Source organism: Epinephelus lanceolatus, chromosome 4 (genome assembly GCF_041903045.1).
Source record: "Epinephelus lanceolatus isolate andai-2023 chromosome 4, ASM4190304v1, whole genome shotgun sequence".
Taxonomy (NCBI): Eukaryota; Metazoa; Chordata; class Actinopteri; order Perciformes; family Serranidae; genus Epinephelus; species Epinephelus lanceolatus.
The window spans coordinates 26,646,634-26,666,248 of NC_135737.1; the positions used below are offsets into that span (position 1 = coordinate 26,646,634).

A 19,615-nucleotide genomic window follows, 5' to 3' on the forward strand; every position below is an offset into this window, starting at 1 on the left:
ATATTGATTTGATTGATTGGAATATTGTTTCACAACAGCAAAAGTATTTTAAAACATTAATTTACAAACTCTCACACAACGTCTGTTGTATAATCCAAGTCTCATTCATCCAGTCGTATACTCAGTACTTCCCAAACATGTGCATTTTCATGAAAATCTTACTAAAACTGAACTGATAAAAAAAACATGCCCTCTTCAGAGCTAGACTCCAATACTAAGTTTTCTTTTAAAATGCAAATGCCTGGGTTTGGGATCTACTGAGTATATGACTGGACAAATAAGACTTGGATTATAAGCAGGAGTTTTGTGACAGTTTGTAAACTGGTGTTTTGTTATAGTGTTGTTGTTGTTGTTGTTAAATGTGGACCCCAATCAATCAATCAATAGATATGTTCACTGTATTCAATGGAGGCATGCGAGAAAATTCTTCACAAATTCAAGTGTTATGCCCAGCTCGTTTAAGAGCACAACAAAAGAGGGAGAACCACACAGCAACCAGTTAGATTAACCAAAAATTTATTTAAAGAATAAGATTTAAGTGCAGATCAGTAATCAGTGGTGGGGTGAGAGGTGTTGGATGTATGAGGTGTATGTGTGTAATCATAAGGAACCAAAAGAGCCAACGTAACACAACCCAAACCAAGACCCCACTAACAGGGTCTTGTGCAAAATCAGCAGGGCGCACGGGAGAGCGCATCAGCCAGAACATTATCACTACCTTTGATGTGACATACGTTCACATATGCATATGTTCACGTATGCATGCTGCTCAAGAAGGTCAAAGGGTTATGGTCTGTGTAAACGGTCACAGGCAGAGAGGGGCCAACATACACTTCAAAAAATTTCAGGGCCCAAATCAAAGCTAGAGTCTCTTTTTCAATCACTGAATAATTCAGCTGGTGACAGTTGAACTTACGTGAGAAAAAACATACAGGATGGTCAATTCCCCCCTCCCCTTCCTGCAGAAGGACGGCCCCAGCACCAACTTCACTAGCATCCACCTGGATTTTAAAAGGTTTGTGGAAGACTGGAGCTGAGAGCACAGGAGCAGAGCATATACATTTTTTTACACGTTCAAATGCAGCATTACAGTGAGAAGACCAGTCAAAAGGTGTAGTCTTCTTAAGTAGGTTTGTCAGTGGAGCTACCACAGTGGAGAAGTTGGGGCAAAAGCTACAATAATACCCCACCAACCCAAGAAACCGCATCAGTTCTCTTTTGGACGCTGGCACTGGATAGTTGAGAATGGCCTCCATCTTAACCTGTACTGGACGAACTTCACCTTGACCAACCACCTTACCCAGATAGGTTACAGTTGCCTTAGCAAACTCACACTTTGCTAAATTGACAGTTAAATTTGCCTGGGTCAACCGATCAAGCACTGCACACAAACGTTGAACATGAGATTCCCACGTCTCACTGAACACCACAACGTCATCCAAATAAGCTGAACACCCTGCTAACCCAGCTAACACTTTGTTCATGAGACGCTGGAAGGTTGCTGGAGCATTTCGAAGACCAAACGGCATGACAGAATAAGAAAACAAACCCCATGGTGTAATAAATGATGAAATTTCCTTGGCCCTAGCTGTCAGTGGCACCTGCCAATAACCTTTCAAAAGATCCAGTTTGGTCACAAATTTGGCACCACCCACTTGATCAATGCAGTCCTCAATGCGAGGGAGTGGATAACAGTCAGGCCTGGTGACTGCATTAACTTTCCTGAAATCCGTGCAAAATCTGTCTGACCTATCCGCCTCATCTACTAACAGACATGGAGAAGCCCAGCTTGAGCCTGATGGTTCTGCCAACCCATGTTGCAACAAACACTCCACCTCTTTCTCCATACGCTGACGCTTTTCCACTGGCAGCCTGTAAGCACGCTGCCTCACAGGCAGAGCATCCCCCACCTCTATGTCATGCTCGATCATAGTAGTACGTGATGGTGTATCTGAAAAGAGAGACAAATGAGACAGCAGCAGTTTCACCAGATCTTCCTGTTGAGTATCTGAAAGATAACTAAACTGACTGGGAAGACTGTTCAAATACTCAGAATTTTTAAGCTTTCCAGTTAGAATGGCCTCAGAGGGAACATCAAAATCGTCCGAAGGCCCAGCACCAATTGTGACCACGGACTTAACACCATCACCTACAGGAAGGGTATCATTGTCTGTCATGGCAGAGGCAGTCAAAAAGGGTTTCAACAAATTCACCTGACACCACTGCACTTTCTTCCTCCTTTCGGGTGTGGCAATCAAATAGTCCCGGTCAGAGATCCTGCTTTTCACTGTATAAGGCCCACTGAATCTTGCCTGAAACGGTGAACCAATCACAGGCAACAAAGCCAGAACCTGGTCCCCTGGCTCAAACAGCCGGGTCTCAGCTTTTTGGTCAAAGCCCTCCTTCATTTTTCTTTGAGCTCCACCAAGGTTCTTGTGAGCAGTAGCACAGGCAATGTACAGTCGTCGACGAAAGTCATTTACATAATCCAAAACATTCTCAGACAGCTCCTCAGGTTTCAAATCAACCCCCAGAACTGCTAGTGGACCCCGGACAGAGTGACCAAACACCAACTCATTTGGACTGAAACCAGTACTGGTCTGTGACACCGCCCGTATCGCCAACAATAACCATGGTAGGCCTTCTTCCCAATCCAGAGAAAGCTCAGTACAGTAGGAACGCAACATAGACTTCAACGTCTGATGAAAACGTTCCAACACACCCTGAGACTCCAGATGATAGGCGCTGGAGACATGATGTTCAACCCTCAGCTGCTTTAACACCTGGGAAAAAGTACGGGACATGAAATTACTGCCCTGGTCTGTTTGCACTATCTTTGGAACGCCAAAAGTTGACATAAAGGAAGTAAGTGCTTTCAGCACTGGTTTAACCTTTATAGAGCGCAGCGGAAAAGCAGCCGGATAGCGTGTACTCTTACACATCACTGTTAGTAGGTACTGGTTACCTACCTTACTCTTTGGAAGCGGGCCCACACAGTCAAGCAACAGATACTCAAAAGGCTTCTCCACAACAGGAATTGGGTACAGGGGAGCTGGCTTCAGCTTCTGGTTGGGCTTTCCTGTTAGCTGACATGTTTTGCAGGTTTTACAATAGTTAGCAATATCCTTTTTCAATCGAGGCCAGAAAAAATGGCGAAGCACCTTATCATATATTTTCTTTACGCCAAGATGGCCTGCCACCCCATCATGTGAAGTGCTTAACACCACGTCTCTGAACCTGGAAGGAACCACGACCTGTATCACACTGTCAACCTGTACCCCACTCACCACACGAACCCACTTCCTCAACAGTAACCCATCACTGAGAAAATAACCACTAGAGACACTCTTGAGATCACCCTCCGAACCAACCATCTCAAATAAAGGCCCCAGTGTAGGATCCACAGCCTGCTCCTTAATCCACTCCTCCCTAGAAAATGCAGACAAAGGAATGGAAAAAAACTTACATGATTCCTGTCCCTCAGAGAGACCTGCCTGAGAAGACTGACCCTGTCCAGAGAGCTCAGACTGTTCTGATAGAGCTTTAGTCCTAGCCCGGGTCACAGCACAGGAGGGAAACACTGTAGGGCTCTCTTTAGCACACCCTTCAGGCTCTTCAGGTACCTGCAAAACTGAACCCACATACACAAGTGGTGGACCCTCTTTCCAAATCTTTGACCCTGCCAAATCATTTCCCAGGATGACATCAACCCCTTGTACCGGCAACTGAGGACGGATGGCCATATCAACTTCACCACACACCAAATCAGAATCAAAATGGAAACGATGAACAGGAACCCAGAGCATAACCATCCCAACACCCAGTACAGGAGCTTTCCCACTAGTAGCTGTATGGGCTGAAAAAGGCAACACACTTCCCAAAATAAGACTCTGATTAGCTCCTGAGTCCCTCAGAACCTTAACCGGTACCTTCCGCTGTCCATCTAAAGACACAAAACCATCTGATACAAAAGGTTTATACAACTCATCCACATGCTTAGGTGGCACAGTCCCTGGTGGATGAACAGATTCAGATATGTTAGCGTGAAGCGCAGAGGTCACCAGGCCAGCTGGCTTCACATACACACTGGCATCTGCTGATTTTTGACCAGTTTTACTAGGTGGACATTCCCCTTTCCAGTGTCCCTTGTTCCTACAGGCATGACAAATCCTGCCTGGATCAAATTTCCCATCTGTCCCTGGGACATGTCTGCCAGCATGAGAAACTTCATGAGCTACTGGAGGCCTATTAGGCCCAAGCCTAAAATTCTCCCTCCGTTGCCCTTCTCTCTGGCCATGACCACCAGGTGAGCCCCTGCCATGCGTTAAAACATATTCGTCTGCCAATACTGCTGCTGCGGCTGCTGTTTTCACCTTCTTTTCAGTAATATAGGTGGCCAACTGGGCAGGCAATGAACTTTTAAACTGTTCTAACACAATCAAGTCACACAAATCATCATATGACTCCACACTGGATGCCGAACACCACCGAAATGAGTTAAAATGTCTTGAACAAACTCAACATGGATTTGCTGGTCTCTTCTCTTCCAATTCCTAAACTTCTGCCTATAAGCTTCTGGCACCAGTTCATATGCTTTAAGGACTGCAGCTTTGACTTTGCCATAACTAGCACTATCAACAGAACTGAGGGCAGAGAAAGCTCTCTGGGCCTTGCCTGTGAAAACACTGTAGCATTAATGTCTGGTGGGCATCTGACCAGCCCCTAATGCCTGCTACCGGTTCAAACAAAGCAAAAAATGTGTCAGGGTCTTTTTCGTCAAATTTTGGCAACAAACGCAACCCTTCAGCAACATCGAAGCCACGATGCAGCCCTGTAGCTCCACTCTCATTCATTAGCTTCAACCTCAGCCGCTCTACTTTAACCCTTTCCTTCTCTAATGCTGTAGCAGCCCTCAGCTTCTCCTGCTCCAACTCAAATTGAAATCTCTCCCTCTCCAGCTTCGCCTTTTCTCTCTCCAGCTGCAGACACTGCTCAAATGACCAAGCCCCATCCCCAACACATGGACCCACCAGAGCTGCTGGAGCCTGAGCCACCTCCAAAAGATTGGCAGACACAGCCAGCCCCTCAACAATGTCTCGTAGCTCAGCCTTAGACCAACCCAAATGTACTGCCAAGTCCACCAGATCTGATGTGGCAAGCTGAGCTAAAGTGCTACGAGATGGTCGCTGGAGGAACTCAGAAACTAGTGTATTACTGTGCTCACTATCCATGTTAACTGTCAACCTAAATCACAACCAATGCAAACATCAGACCTCATTCACAGAGAAAGCAACAAGTCACACAGTACATAGCCACAGAGAGATTGAGTGACAAAGGAGCGCCCCTCCTAGCTACCTAAGTCAAACTAGCTAACTGCACCCTAGTCTTCATGTGCGTACTGGCGGCGGGTATTTATGCACCTGTAAACCATCTGTATTGGGGAAGACACCTTGTCCCAGCCAATACTCCAGGGTGCTCCCGAGACAACTGCTACTAACTGCATGGACAACACACAAAAACAACAAACAGCCCTGCAAAACAAAAAAAACAGAGCAACCCCTCCTTGTGAGAGAACCGCCACTTCAGCCTACATGAGGGACACAACTGCTCCAGCCATAACCTCCCCACAGCCACACACAGCGCAACCTAAAGCCACCATTCTCTGAACGCAGGTCAACAAAGAGAGCACTGCACCATTTACCCCCTGGTTAACACAACACTCAAACAAGCCACTGTGAGCCTCCCAGTTTTAATGCCACACAAGAGCCAAACATTGACACTCCCAAGTTCAAAATTGGACGAGCCCCCACTTGTTACGCCCAGCTCGTTTAAGAGCACAACAAAAGAGGGAGAACCACACAGCAACCAGTTAGATTAACCAAAAATTTATTTAAAGAATAAGATTTAAGTGCAGATCAGTAATCAGTGGTGGGGTGAGAGGTGTTGGATGTATGAGGTGTATGTGTGTAATCATAAGGAACCAAAAGAGCCAACGTAACACAACCCAAACCAAACCAAACAACGCTGGGGTTGCCTGGAGGCCCCAGCCATCCAGGAAGGAGAGAGAGCCATCTTGGAATGGCCATGCCTTTATAGACATGGCCACAGGTGAGGTGAATCCCCTGACGAGATGGGAGGGAGACAGGCAGGGAGAACCTGGGAAGGGAGGAGCACAGAGAGGCCAGCAAAACACAACATGGCCGAGGCCATCACACAAGTTAACATGACATGACCAACTGATTTACAAATGCTCATTTTGTGGGCGAAGTGCTCCTTTAAGCCTCACGCTAACTTCAGCTGAACAGATACAGTACATGACCTGTGAGTGATGTTTTGTCACAGACCAAATAATGTAGCCACATCCTTCAAAGATGATGTTATTAACTCTGAAAGTGAACGTTAGATTTTGTTTAATTAAAACAGAGATGCTCAAGTTTGCACAGTTTGCTCCAGATTTGCGTACACACCTGTTAGTAAATATGTTGTAACTGAAGCTCATTTTTCACCTTATGAAGCTCAGCACAAGTTTAATGAGGAAGACTATGTTTATGTTTCGCTCATTCACAAATCTCTTGATCTACCTCACTTCCCCCGTACCACTTCCAGTCAGCTGATAATGGGTGTTTCCTCTTTCAGTTAAATTTATCAAATTGCCATCAGTCCATCAAATTGTCTCATGTTGTTGTGTTCAGACTTCTAATGTGTTCTCTCCTATGATGCTTCCAGCTGTCATTTTAGGCGAAATCGTGGTGCCTTCTCCCAGCCCACTCACCTCCGGTCATCATATCCGGTGCAGAGGTCATCAAAAGTCCACTCCTCATCACATTCAGATCTACAGCACCCTTCCGCTAAATCTCACCATCACCACCTCCACCAACGTAAATACTCAACGGGGGTATTCCCTAAACTATTATAGCTTCACCACTTCCCTTTTAATATATGACATCACGATGGGGTCCAATTGTCAAAAACTATTCACATCTCTCTTACTTTCTCTCAGAGTGAGTTTCTCTTGATGAATTAACATTAGCTAAACTGAACTGTCAGCTGAACTAACACACACACACACACACACACCCATAAACACATTTACTCACCTCCTGCTTTTTCATTTTCATTACAGAGCCTGAATCTGAAACACTCACTTATCCTGTATGGATGCCAAAACAGATGATGGATGAGGGGAGTTGAGGTAAGAAAGCCCCTTTTTGAATACTTCACTGCAAGAGTCATCTGGAAATATTATTACAAAGCATTTCCCCTTTCTAACCTTCCTCTTTCCCTCCCTCAGCTATAACTGTAGCAGACCTTAGGTATGCATTCCAGCTATTAGAAAAATGCACTACATTCACAGCTGGTGTAAATGTTTACTCTACACATTAACAGAGCAGCTGCAGGCTTCCGTCACAGATACTTTTTTTTCTTTTTATAAACATGAAAAGAGCCTCGTATGTTGCCCTGAGACAGGGGCAGTGTTCATACCACCGCCTGGTACAGAGCTCGCAACGTGCAAATCTGACTCAGCTCACTTCTTAACTTCAAGCTTTTTTTCATGTTTAGCAGTGAAACGGTTGCAGTACTTCAGTTTTCCTGCAATGAGTCATAATGAAGGTGATCAACCGAACACTGCGTCACAGGAAATTTACGGCGAGGAGAAAGCTGTTGAAAAGAAGTGAAAATATCCCCATTATGATTTATAGTTACACTGGTTACAATGCAAAAAGACTAACATCACTGTGAAAGTAAAATGGGGAAATGGAGGTTTGGTTTTGCGACATTTGGCTGTCTGCCCGCAGAGTTTCGATTTCCATAATAAACAGTAATAGACTTCTTTTTCTGTCTTGTGAGAGTATTAACGTCTGCATCATATCTGGTCCATCACAGTCTGGTGTCTCCCCCCCCCCCCCCCCTGAAGCCTTCATGCACATGTGCAAAACCAAACCTCCCTCCTCCTACATGTGTCTTCCCCTTTTTGTACTTCGTCTCTTCCCTTCCCTACACTCCTTGCTGACATTTCAACTGTGGCTGTCAACAGTAAGTTACCTCTACTAGAACAACAACAACAACAACAAATCTGACAGTAAACAGGCAGGAAAATGAGTTTGTAGTTACTGTATAGTGTAGAAATCATTTGAGAGTATCATGTGGGAGTGCAGTGGCCTGGCTGCATGTCAGCAGCTTTGAAGAGTCTCTTCTCTGAAGCTCGTCCTCTGACCCTCCTGGACTGACTGAAGTTGAAGCAGCTCTGGAATATGTCTGAAACTCTTCACAAACTGGACAGCTTTGTTTTACAGTCAAGACACACCTCTTCCAAAAAACAGCAGGTGAGTTCATCACTGATTACAGTTCTGAATATAAGATATCTAGAAATTATACTGGACTTAAAAAAAAAACACCTTCAAAAAGTTTAATAATTTGAGATATTTTTAATGTTTTGTGAGCAGGGTGTTTAAGCTATTCATTTAGTCTAAAACCTTACTTTCTTTGCTAGATTTCTTTTCGTCCCCAGTGGACTGTTGTCAGGGGAAAGACAGCATGCTTGAGGCAGCGTGGCAAAAATAATTAGGCTAGAAATGTCGATTCTCTGCAGGACTGAATATTTTCTGCGGCTCTCCCAGCGGTGGTCACCTCACTAGGCTGGAGATTGCAATAGAGAACTGCTTGACAGCAAGAAAAATCACAGGAATATGCTGCACAGGTGGCCTGTGATACATTTAAAAAACAGCTTTGGTATTAGGGAGGCAAACTATAAAACATAAAATCAATCATATTTTTCCATTTTGCTTGGAGAGCAAACAGCATTCCTCTCAAGGGAAGGGGCTGAAGTTTTGCTCTTTAAAAGCTACACTGGTGACAAGGCTGTGTAATAACAACCAGGCTTTGTTCAGTTTATAATTTTAACAAACACATAGTTGGCTCCAGACGAAAGGGTGGACTAGAGCTCAGACCAGCTGCGAAAAGTAGGCATGTATTAGGATTATGTGACAGAATAAAAGAAACAATGCTTCACCAAAAGATGTAGGTTACAGGAAAAAGAAATGAACCCATACTGACTGGAAAAAATCAGAGATCAAATGTAAATAAAACACACTTGTCAGTTTTAGGCCTTTTTTAATAAGGGGAAGATCAGTGGTTAGTCATAACTGCCAGACTGATGACTAAACAGCAGCCTACGAAAATTTTTTAGAAAAGGTATGAAATTTATGAGCAAAACTTTCCGATACTACAGACAGAGCCACTTCCCAACCCACATTATTCAGAAATTTTATGAATAATCCATTAAATCAAACCCATTTGTACATGCACAGGCACGCACACGCACACACGCACACACATGCACAGGACCACATTATTGTTCTCTAAAGATGGTCTGGCTCTAAATGGTTTCTCCATTATTGAGTTTGGATGGGACAGCCTATCTCTGCCCAGACGTTAATGGCATTAGATGCTTCCTGAGCCTATAAACACAGCAGGGCCGAGCCTAAGTGATAGAACACAAGGTAGAGAGGAAACAAATATCAAAGAATGCCACCGTGCAACAGGAAAAAAACCCAGACACAAAGATGCAGAACAAAGATTTCATTTCCTAATGCTGAAATCTCAGAGAGACGGGAAATTGAGAGAATAAAATCTACATTTAAAAGCTTCAAAAAAAAAAAACAAAGAAAAGCTGCTGAGGGCTCTTTTACATAAAAAAGCAACCATGTGTTGTCTTTGTAGGAAATGATTCAAATGATCTACATTGTGGCTTCATTATTAGCCATCTTCTGATGACATTTAGCTGTGTGGTCAGACCTTTTTGCCCTTTCTGTGCCATTTTCATCAGGAAGCAACAGAGACTAATATCTAGGATGTGTCTGCCTAATAGACGGGAGTCACACCCACAGCTCTGTGATGAACTGGAACTGACCGTGCGTCCACAGTGTAAATCAAGGAAGGAATGAATTAATTAATTCATACAGGGCATGAAGTTCACATTACTTATTCAGGCCACAGTAAACATTTAAATGCCTATTGTCTAGGGGAGATGTTTAGACCACCCTAGTTCTGCTAATGGCTGTTACATCGGACATTAAACTGGACCGTCTGTAAGGATGCATTTAAATTAGCAATAACTGGTTGAGTCTGACTGCAGTTCATTGTGTCCCTGCAGAAACACAAAGATTAAAGCTGTATTAAGCACGAACACTCAGTTTGCGAGTACAGTCTGTGCTGTCCCTGTCTACCACTAAGATTCAGACCATGCAGGACAATAAGTGCAACGACATATAGACAGTTTAACATGAGGCATTAGCTCCTTAAATGCTCTCTGTTTCTGTAAAACCATTTATGAAAAACTGCGTGACATGTTCTCTCCACACGGAGCAGTTAAAGCAATGAGGAGGGAATTTTGGCTGTTTGTACCAAGGGGGGGAAACTGTTATCGTCAGGGAGTAACTTCAACTTTGCCCAAGCACAGTATGCTGCAGAGCCAAACTACCTCACTTTGAGAAACACCAGGGGAGAACTGAATCATTTTATCTCTTGAGTCCCTTGAAGCATGAAATAGAATGCAGCAAACAAAATGTCCAAACTGAACCATGTATTTTATCGTATGGAGTAAGCTCATTCTTCCTGCGTAACTTCTGTTTTTTTTTTTACAGGTGAATTTCTAACCAGGAAAGTGAAAGAAAACTTAAGTGAGAATGAACGTCACAGTCACACCACCAACCACAAACGTAACTCCAGTGTGTGTTAAAATTGGTGACAGCGCCATCAGCGACTTCCTGATGTCTGTGTACATCCTGGCTTTTATCTTTGGTTTGATCTTCAACGTGCTAACCCTGTGCCCCATTTTACAACAAGTGCGGCGGCAAAATGTTCTGGGCATCTTCCTGCTCAACCTGTCCCTCTCTGACATGCTTTTCATCTTCACTATGCCCCTTTGGATCAACTATTACCGGCAGGACCACCACTGGAAGCTTGGCGTTATGTCCTGCAATGTAGCCGGCTTCTTCTACTACTCCAACATGTACAACAGCATCTACCTGCTCTGCTGTATCTCCGTGGACCGCTGCCTGGTGGTCACCTACCCGCTTCGCTCCAAGACCCACCGTACATCCTGCTACGCCTGGGCACAGTGTGCCACTGTTTATGTTGTCGTGATGGCGCTGCACATCATGGTACTGGTCAATGACAATCTCACTGATGCTCACGATGAGGTGAACAACAATGACCGCTGTTATGAGACGTACCCCATGCCGAAACCTGTCGCCCTGTTCAACCTGCTCAGAGTGGGCATTGGCTTCCTGTTCCCCCTGCTGGTATTGGCGGTATGCTATTGGAAGGTGCTGGCCACAGTGGGACAGAGTCCTGGCCTGAGCACCCAGGCTAAGAGGAAGGTCCGCCTGCTGTCCTTTGGGGTGATTGGGATCTTCTCAATTTGCTTTGCTCCATATCACATTCTCCTGCTCATACGCTCACTTGTCTTCTACAACAGTGATAACGTGCACCAACAAGGAAGTTACTGCCAGTTTGAACAAAAAATGCACTTTTTTTTCTCATGTACGCTGGCACTGTCCAGTCTGAACTGCGTGGTGGACCCTGTGCTGTATGTGCTGGTCAGTAACGGAGTCCAGGAGGAGGTGAAACTGTGCTTTAGGAGGCATAGAGCGACACAGACAGGGGACTGTGCTCTCACTGCATACAACAGAGGAAAGACTAATACTAACTTAATATAAAAAGTAAGCTATATGTGGGTGTATACATACGCCTGTGCATTTGTATGCATACTGAATATGGGCATACGCGATTATGCATGGCTGTTTAAACTCATTTTTTCAGAGTTAGCGAAATTTACATTCCATAATCAACCTTTCTGAACAATCAGACGTCTGTTGAGAGAACCACATTGCCGCCTGTGGTTTTTTTTCACCCTCATTTCCTGCAGAGTTAAGAGGAGGGGGTTGAGCAACATGCATCTCAGAGCTCTGTAATTGGATTGTATTCCCAGGTTCTGCTCTCCCAAGAGTTCTTCAGTGGCAGCTACTTCTGGTTTGTGGCTGGACACTGCTGGAGTTGAAGAGCCCTTGTGTTTTCCTTCCAATCTATACAAGGATGTTGTGATTGTAATTGTGTGACCATGGTATAGCTTAAAGTGTATAACTCTCAAGCATGCCAAAAAAGAAAAAAAATCATTTATTAGCATGACTGTATGCCTTGTTGAATGTAAATCCAAATAAACCAGTGGTTTGAACAGGTGCTCTGCGTTTCAGTTGTTTATGTGGCAAAAGTGTGATGAAAAAATAATGATATGAAATGAAATAAGCCCATCAATCAATCAATCAATCAATCAATTTTATTTATAAAGCCCAATATCACAAATTGCCTCACAGGGCTTTACAGCATACAACATCCCTCTGTCCTCAGGACCCTCGCAGCGGATAAGGGAAAAACTCCCCCCAAAAAAACCCTTTAACGGGGGAAAAAAACGGTAGAAACCTCAGGAAGAGCAACTGAGGAGGGATCCCTCTTCCAGGACGGACAGACATGCAATAGATGTCGTACAGAACAGATCAGCGTAATAAATTAACAGTAATCCGTATGACACAATGAGACAGAAAGAGAGACAGAGAGAGAGAGAGACAGAGACAGAGACAGAGACAGAGACAGATGGTAATGACAGTGGCTTACAACAACATTAATGAAAGTAATAATATTAGAATTATAATTCTGGCTGTTGTGGTACAATTTGTTGAAAGTATATATTAATATCTGATAGTATACATATGTGACAATAATCATATGTGTATAATAACAGTAGAAGTATGACTAATAATAACAGCAGCAGGAGGCATCTGGCAGGACCACGGCAGCAGCACAACCACACACGTCACACCATCCAGGCACCGCTGTGATACGAGTTAACCTGAGAGACAGTGGAGCACAAAGGCTCCGGAGAAGAAGCCGAGTTAGTGACATCCAGAATGGCCGAGTTAGCAAGATGCAGTAATAGAATACGAGAGAGAGAGAGAGAGAGAAGGTGCCTGGTGTATTATAGGGGGGTCCTCCGGCAGACTAGGCCTAAGTCAGCCTAACTAGGGGCTGGTACAAGCTGAGCCTGAGCCAGCTCTAACTATAAGCTTTATCAAAGAGGAAAGTCTTAAGTCTAGTCTTAAATGTGGAGACGGTGTCTGCCTCCCAGACCGCAACAGGAAGATGATTCCACAGGAGAGGAGCCTGATAGCTGGAGGCTCTGGCTCCTGATCTACTTTTGGAGACTTTAGGGACCACGAGTAACCCTGTGTTCTCAGAGCGCAGTGTTCTGGTGGGATAATATGGCACTATGAGCTCTCTAAGATATGACGGAGCCTGACCATTTAGAGCTTTATAAGTTAACAGTAGGATTTTAATTTCAATTCTGGATTTTACAGGGAGCCAGTGCAGAGAAGCTAAAACAGGAGAAATATGATCTCATTTCTTAGTTCCTGTTAATACACGTGCTGCTGCATTCTGAATTAGCTGGAGAGTTTTTAAGGACTTATTAGAGCTACCTGATAATAGAGAGTTACAGTAATCCAGCCTAGAGGTAACAAAAGCGTGGACCAATTTTTCTGCATCTTTTCGGGTCAGGATAGGTCTAATTTTCGCAATATCACGCAGATGAAAAAATGCAGTCTGTGAGGTTTGTTTTAAATGAAAATTAAAAGACAAGTCTTGATCAAATGTTACTCCGAGGTTTCTTATGGTAGTGCTAGAGGCCAGAGCAATGCCATCTAGAGAAACTATGTCATCAGATAAAGAGTCTCTGAGTTGTTTGGGGCCAAGAACAATAACTTCAGTTTTGTCTGAATTTAACATCAGGAAATTGGTGCTCATCCAAGTTTTTATGTCTTTAAAGCAATTACGAAGTTTAGGTAATTGATGACTTTCTTCTGGCTTCATAGATAAATACAACTGTGTATCATCCACATAACAATGGAAATTTACAGAGTGATTTCTAATGATGTAACCTTGAAGGAAGCATATATAGAGTAAAGCGGACTGGTCTGAGCACAGAACCTTGCGGAACTCCAAAACAAACTTTAGTACATAAGGATGATTCATTATGAACGTGAACAAACTGAAAATGATCAGATAAATAAGATTTAAACCAGCTTAGTGTAGAACCCTTCAGGCCAATTAAGTGTTCCAGTCTCTGTAGCAGAATGCAGGCACTTTGCCATTAGCGTCACTCATAAAGGTAATAATAAATCCAGCACAGCTGTTTACTGTACAGGTGTCAAGCTGGTGAAGGCTGTAATCCGCAGGTGTGTGTTTGTGTGTGTGTGTGAGAGAGAGTCAAATATTTGCTAAGATGCCTAAAAAGGTAAATAAATCATAGAATAAAAGAACAAACAAAGGGGGGGAGTGAATCAACAACATTAGTGCGTTATTGCTTTGTTTCTTTGTTATATATTTTGTCTATTATTCATGCAGTGGCACTCTCATCCATCAATAGAGCCTTTGTGCGTTTTGATACACCACCAGCTGAGCCCCTGGCATATAACCAATAGGAACCCTGAGGTTGTCAAGGTCTGAACATGTTTTCTTTCTTTAAAAGCCCTGACTGCTGAGTCACAGGTCTATATATGGAGACAGCATACAGCTTTCACCTGAAAATGGCTCTCCTACCACTAAAATGCTTCGTCTTAAATACAGTAGAGTTTGATGGAAATGTAACTGATAACGGTATGTGTGATATCTAACAAATTAGTGCCCCACGAATGACGTTGTCACATTACGTACTGAACATAAGGTTACATAGATTAGGTTTATAAAAGTAAAGGTAAGTAGATTAGGTTTAGGTAAAAAAAAAAAAACAAGGTAATGATGTACCATAAATAACTTAAAGTTTGCTTGTTTTCACACAGGACATGCACGCCAGTCTCCTGGGGGAAAGTCCTGTATTTATTTGACTCATCCCAAACCATAACCCTCCTCACAAGAGCAGCGCAACAATTTCAATTTATGCTTTGGCAAAAGGTTTCAGTCGTCTCCATGGTAACCAGGGTTCCCATGCGTTTCTTAGAGGCCCAGACACACTATGCCAACATCAAAGAACTAGATGAAAGCAGACTGTTGCATCACCTCACACTGTCTGTGTTTCAGCCAAAAAGTTGCACTTGAACACACCACAAAGACTACAGGTGATGGCAAACTAGCATGTACATTCTGCACCTGCGTGAGAGGCAATAACGCTCCATACCAGCAAGCAGCGGGAGTTTGTATTTGTCATTCAAAAAGGGAGACCAGAAGACCGTCATGACGCTAGTTAGCCAGTTAGCACATTAACAACACAATCCAATGTTGACAACAAAGCATATTTACTGCACGCCAGTAAACAATAACACAAACCAACATGAAATGTTTCTGCTAAAGAGCTCAATGGCTAAATAATCTTACCTTACCTCACACGCGCTTGCCTTTAGCTGTTTGTTTACGTTCCTCACTTCCATTTCTCTTCTTGTGTGCTGAGCTGAACTGCTAATCAGAGTGATTTCATTCACTGATGGGCCTTTCAGTCTCTGAAACTGATTCAACATGCTGAACTGGCTGAAAAAAAGACGACAAGCCCAGTGAAGGTCAATGGTGTGGGACATTCAGCAAAGATTAGGGCGACAGATGCTCACCAACAGCTAACCGGCGTGTCAGGGCTTTACAGTCCAAGTCTGTGGTGTTTATTAAAACGTAAAATGAACAGGCAGCTGTTCAAAATCACACAGGTATCCCGCTGTATATGTGTTTTTAACTCATTAACTGTATCTACACTGATTGATTGATCAACTCCCAGTCTGTGAGCAGCAGATTCCCCTCACTTGCTACGATGGGCTGGTGGGCTGCTTCTCTGCACAGAGACACTGAATGCAGGTCAGAGTTTGGGTGGACAGAAAACTACTGTCTCCATGGCAATGATCATAACACGACCAATCACATTGCGTGACAAAATATGACCTGGTCCGTGATGTAACAAAATTCTCCAGGTGTGTGACATGTAATAGAAGAGTTGAGTCTGTCAAGAATAAGTCATTTCTGTCAAGCAACACTATTAAAAAGTGTCTTCTACTTTTATACCACTTCCTTCTTTAAATCCATTAGTGCATTGGTCATGCAATCGCAGCCGTCCCTATTACATCGGTTGTACATGAATTACAGGCTGATGACATTGTAGGTTACATACGATTTTGATGCATTACTGTTTGTAAGTTTAAGTATGAACAGTGCATGAGAACAGCCTGCCTGGATTATGTTCATTGCCAATATTTTTTTTTCCAGCCCATGATTAGTGGATATTGTAGGAAAGCTAATAAAATATGTTGTGAGTGAACATTTAATTCCTCATTATGAAGATGAAAACACAATCTGGGTGGCATGATGTTCTTTCTAATATAGTGTTTTTAGGGAGTCCTGGTTGCAAATAAGCTCACTGTTGCTTCTTGTTAAATACCTTCAGGATGAGGCAGTGGTGATTTTCATACTTGTTTCAGCCCTCTAAACAGATTCAGGGCGGTGACTCAGCATATTTTGCACATATGTGAACACAAAGAGAACTCTGACCCTTCTGAGTTCCCTCTGAGTCTGCGGTGTGGTTCACTTAACCTGTGCCTTGTGAACACAAAGCCCTCCAGGTTCGCTTTGCTCTTTGCCACTGTATTTGACCCTCTAGATCACATGCTGTTGCACTGGGATGCATGAGAAAACAGAAGGCTATGGTTTTCTGCCAGTTTCAAGATCATCTGAAAGCGAAGGGTGTTATAACCACACTGTAGTGCAGCGTCAAAGTAAAAACAAAAGCATGTCAATATATATTATTTATAGGCTATAGTGTGAACAGGAAGAGGACTGAGGCCCCATGGGAGCTTAAGTTGGCCAGAGAGAGAACTGAGTGTTCTTTCAAATGAACTGACAAGGTGAACACAAAAAGAACAAAGTCCCTTTACTATTGGTCCACTTTTGGGTGCACTTCGGTTTGTTTAAAAAGAACTACATGTCAATAGTTTCCTTATTTTCAACAAGTCCTATTAAAATTCAAACTCAGTGAATTGATCCTAGCTATTGTCTGTGTAGTCAAGAGTTTGTATAGTTGATTTATCTGTGCCATGAACAAAAAAAACAAATCATCAATGAGTCATATGGGCTGAATAACATGTTCCTTCATTATAATGAACATGAGACACGTAGTATGTATTTATAGGCTAATGCTCGTAAATCAGCCTGTTGCCAGAAACGATCACTGGAGCGTAGTGTGTGTTAATCCCCTAGCTGAAAATACTTAATTTGCACCTGTCTGAGTACCTGTTTCATTTTCACATTTGTGACCTTTAAAGATTTTTGTCTTCAGTAGAAACAAATTAGCCTCAGACAGTTTAGGGAAGATGCAAAGTTCTGAGAGGTGGACGAATGCATGGTTGGTTTTGGTCCTCTTGTGAGATTTATTGACAAAAGGAAAATATAGAATAAAGCCAGCCTTTTTAAAACACTGGTGAGGATTCATCTGCCACATTGGATTCTGGGTTTTCATCAGGTCATGAGACGGCTCTGCTTCAGAGAGAGTCGCGGATAAAAGAAAACGAAATTCATATGAATTCATGAGAGGCTCCCAAAAGACATCTGTCCCTCACTCTATTATTTCTCCTCAACACTTTATCCAAACTAGAGGCAATTTGAAGAAGCACTACTTGAAAAAGTGATTTGACTCCATATTTGCAAATGTTAAAAAGGCAGTCAAGTTGAAAGAAATTACCCAAAGCTGCAGTCCATCATCCTGTGGCATTATGCCCAAGATATTACAGATCCATTTTCTCTAGACTCAGCTTTTAATGAGCTAACTCAGCCAGACTGTGGCCAGACTACTTGGGAAATCAATATGGTGTCATTGATTAGCTGTTCTGACTCATGGCTCATAATGCAGGGCTGGTCTGAATGCATTGTATAGACAAGCTATTCTTAGACTGAAGTTATTTTAGCTTTGAGTTGAGTAGTGTGACACATACAAAATATAACATATGAAATTCTAAATACATTTTAACTTCCCCTTCTGTAATGAACAATCGCTGCTAATTAGTAAACTATTTGTTTTGAAGTGCTGCTCTCCTGCTGCTTGCTGTGGTATAAGTGTCATTAATGAAAAAGCAAGTCTTGATAATCAAACTCAATTTGTCCTAATGGATTTCTGAACCACAAACCATAAGTGGTATATCATTAGATTTGATATTTGATCAGCAGAACAAATTCAATTTTCACAGTGTACTGTAACTACAGTAATGCAGGCTGCCACAGTTACATTCAAAACCCTAAATATATGTCATTAAAGTTTAAAATAGATGTTTTTGAGTTTACATTTGTGTTTCTTCAAATCTAATCTCCAAGTGTAGCAAGAAAAGTGTTGCTTACCCTGTTTTTCCTTTTACCCCATTTTGATTTTCCGTACTTCAAACTACGTGTTTATCAACCTCATTTCCTGCAGAAGACGGCTGTTTTCAGCCAAACTAACCAAAACTTAAAACCAAAAATATAGACATGAAACGTTCTCTCACACTTTTAATACACAGACAAAAACTCAGAAGAGCTCAATGTGGCTTTTAAACCTGCCTAAATATAAGCTTGTCTGTGTGGTTCAGTGTGCCTGCACATGCACATGTTCGTCCAACCACAATGTTCTTTGTTTTTTTTTTTCTCATTTACAAATTCAAATACACAGAAATGACCAATGAAACGTTTATCAGTGTTTGAAAGGAATAGCATGCGCTCTTCATGATATCACTATGGATTTACACACATTTCCAGTCCCGATGGTAATTTCATGGTTCAGTTTACTCAAAATCATTGCCTGCAGTATATTTTGTATATCCTCTTTTTCATTAAACACCACATGAATTTCCTCAGAAAACTGGCCCCAGCCCATGATTTAAAGTAGTGTAGCAAAATCTGGTAGTGCAGGAGACAAGCACATCTTAATCCTCGCTGTAAGGAGCTTCTATATAAATATGAAGCAAATGAGCTGTTGCAGCTCTCAGCCTCACCCATAAAACTGAAGTGGCCGAGGCAAACTGTCAAAGCTCTCATCTCTAGAGATCCAAATATGGCAAAAATAACATCTATTTATCTTGTGTGTGTTGGGTGTATTTTCTGCTTCTGCTTTTTATGACAGCAATGTATTAACAAGACGTCTGACAGTGTAGCATAAAGGCATCATCTGCTTGTTGCTTGTATCTATAAGCAGCAGAATCATAATATTGTATTATTAGATTTTTAGATCCACAGTGCAGTCATTTGGTTTTGATGGTTTGCCCATGCCACCACCACTGTCAATCAAATCATCACCTACAACAGCACCCTGATGTGTCATTTCTGGCACACTGAGAGCAAGTCTACCAGAGTCAAATTCCTTGTACTGTATGTACACACGTACTTAGTGAATAAAGCTGATTCTGATTCTGATTTGTGAACTTAAACTTTAATAGCTGCTTATATGTCATATGAAAATAGTAAAGACTTCAAACTAAGTTGCAGGAACTGTAACTGTGGATTGACATTATGGCATTGAAGGAGAGAGACATTTAATGTAGCCTCGACTACCCTTTTTAAGAAACAAACA

General features: G+C 42.6%; 1 protein-coding gene across 1 annotated transcript; it reads left to right on the forward strand.

The window, feature by feature from the left end:
• The first annotated feature begins 7,996 nt into the window (after positions 1-7,996).
• gpr184 (G protein-coupled receptor 184) lies at positions 7,997-12,240 on the forward strand. Its single transcript, XM_033630741.2, has 2 exons — positions 7,997-8,324; positions 10,644-12,240. The coding sequence occupies exon 2, from the start codon at positions 10,686-10,688 to the stop codon at positions 11,718-11,720; it is 1,035 nt and encodes a 344-aa protein (XP_033486632.1). The 5' UTR covers positions 7,997-8,324; positions 10,644-10,685; the 3' UTR covers positions 11,721-12,240.
• Positions 12,241-19,615: the final 7,375 nt, after the last annotated feature.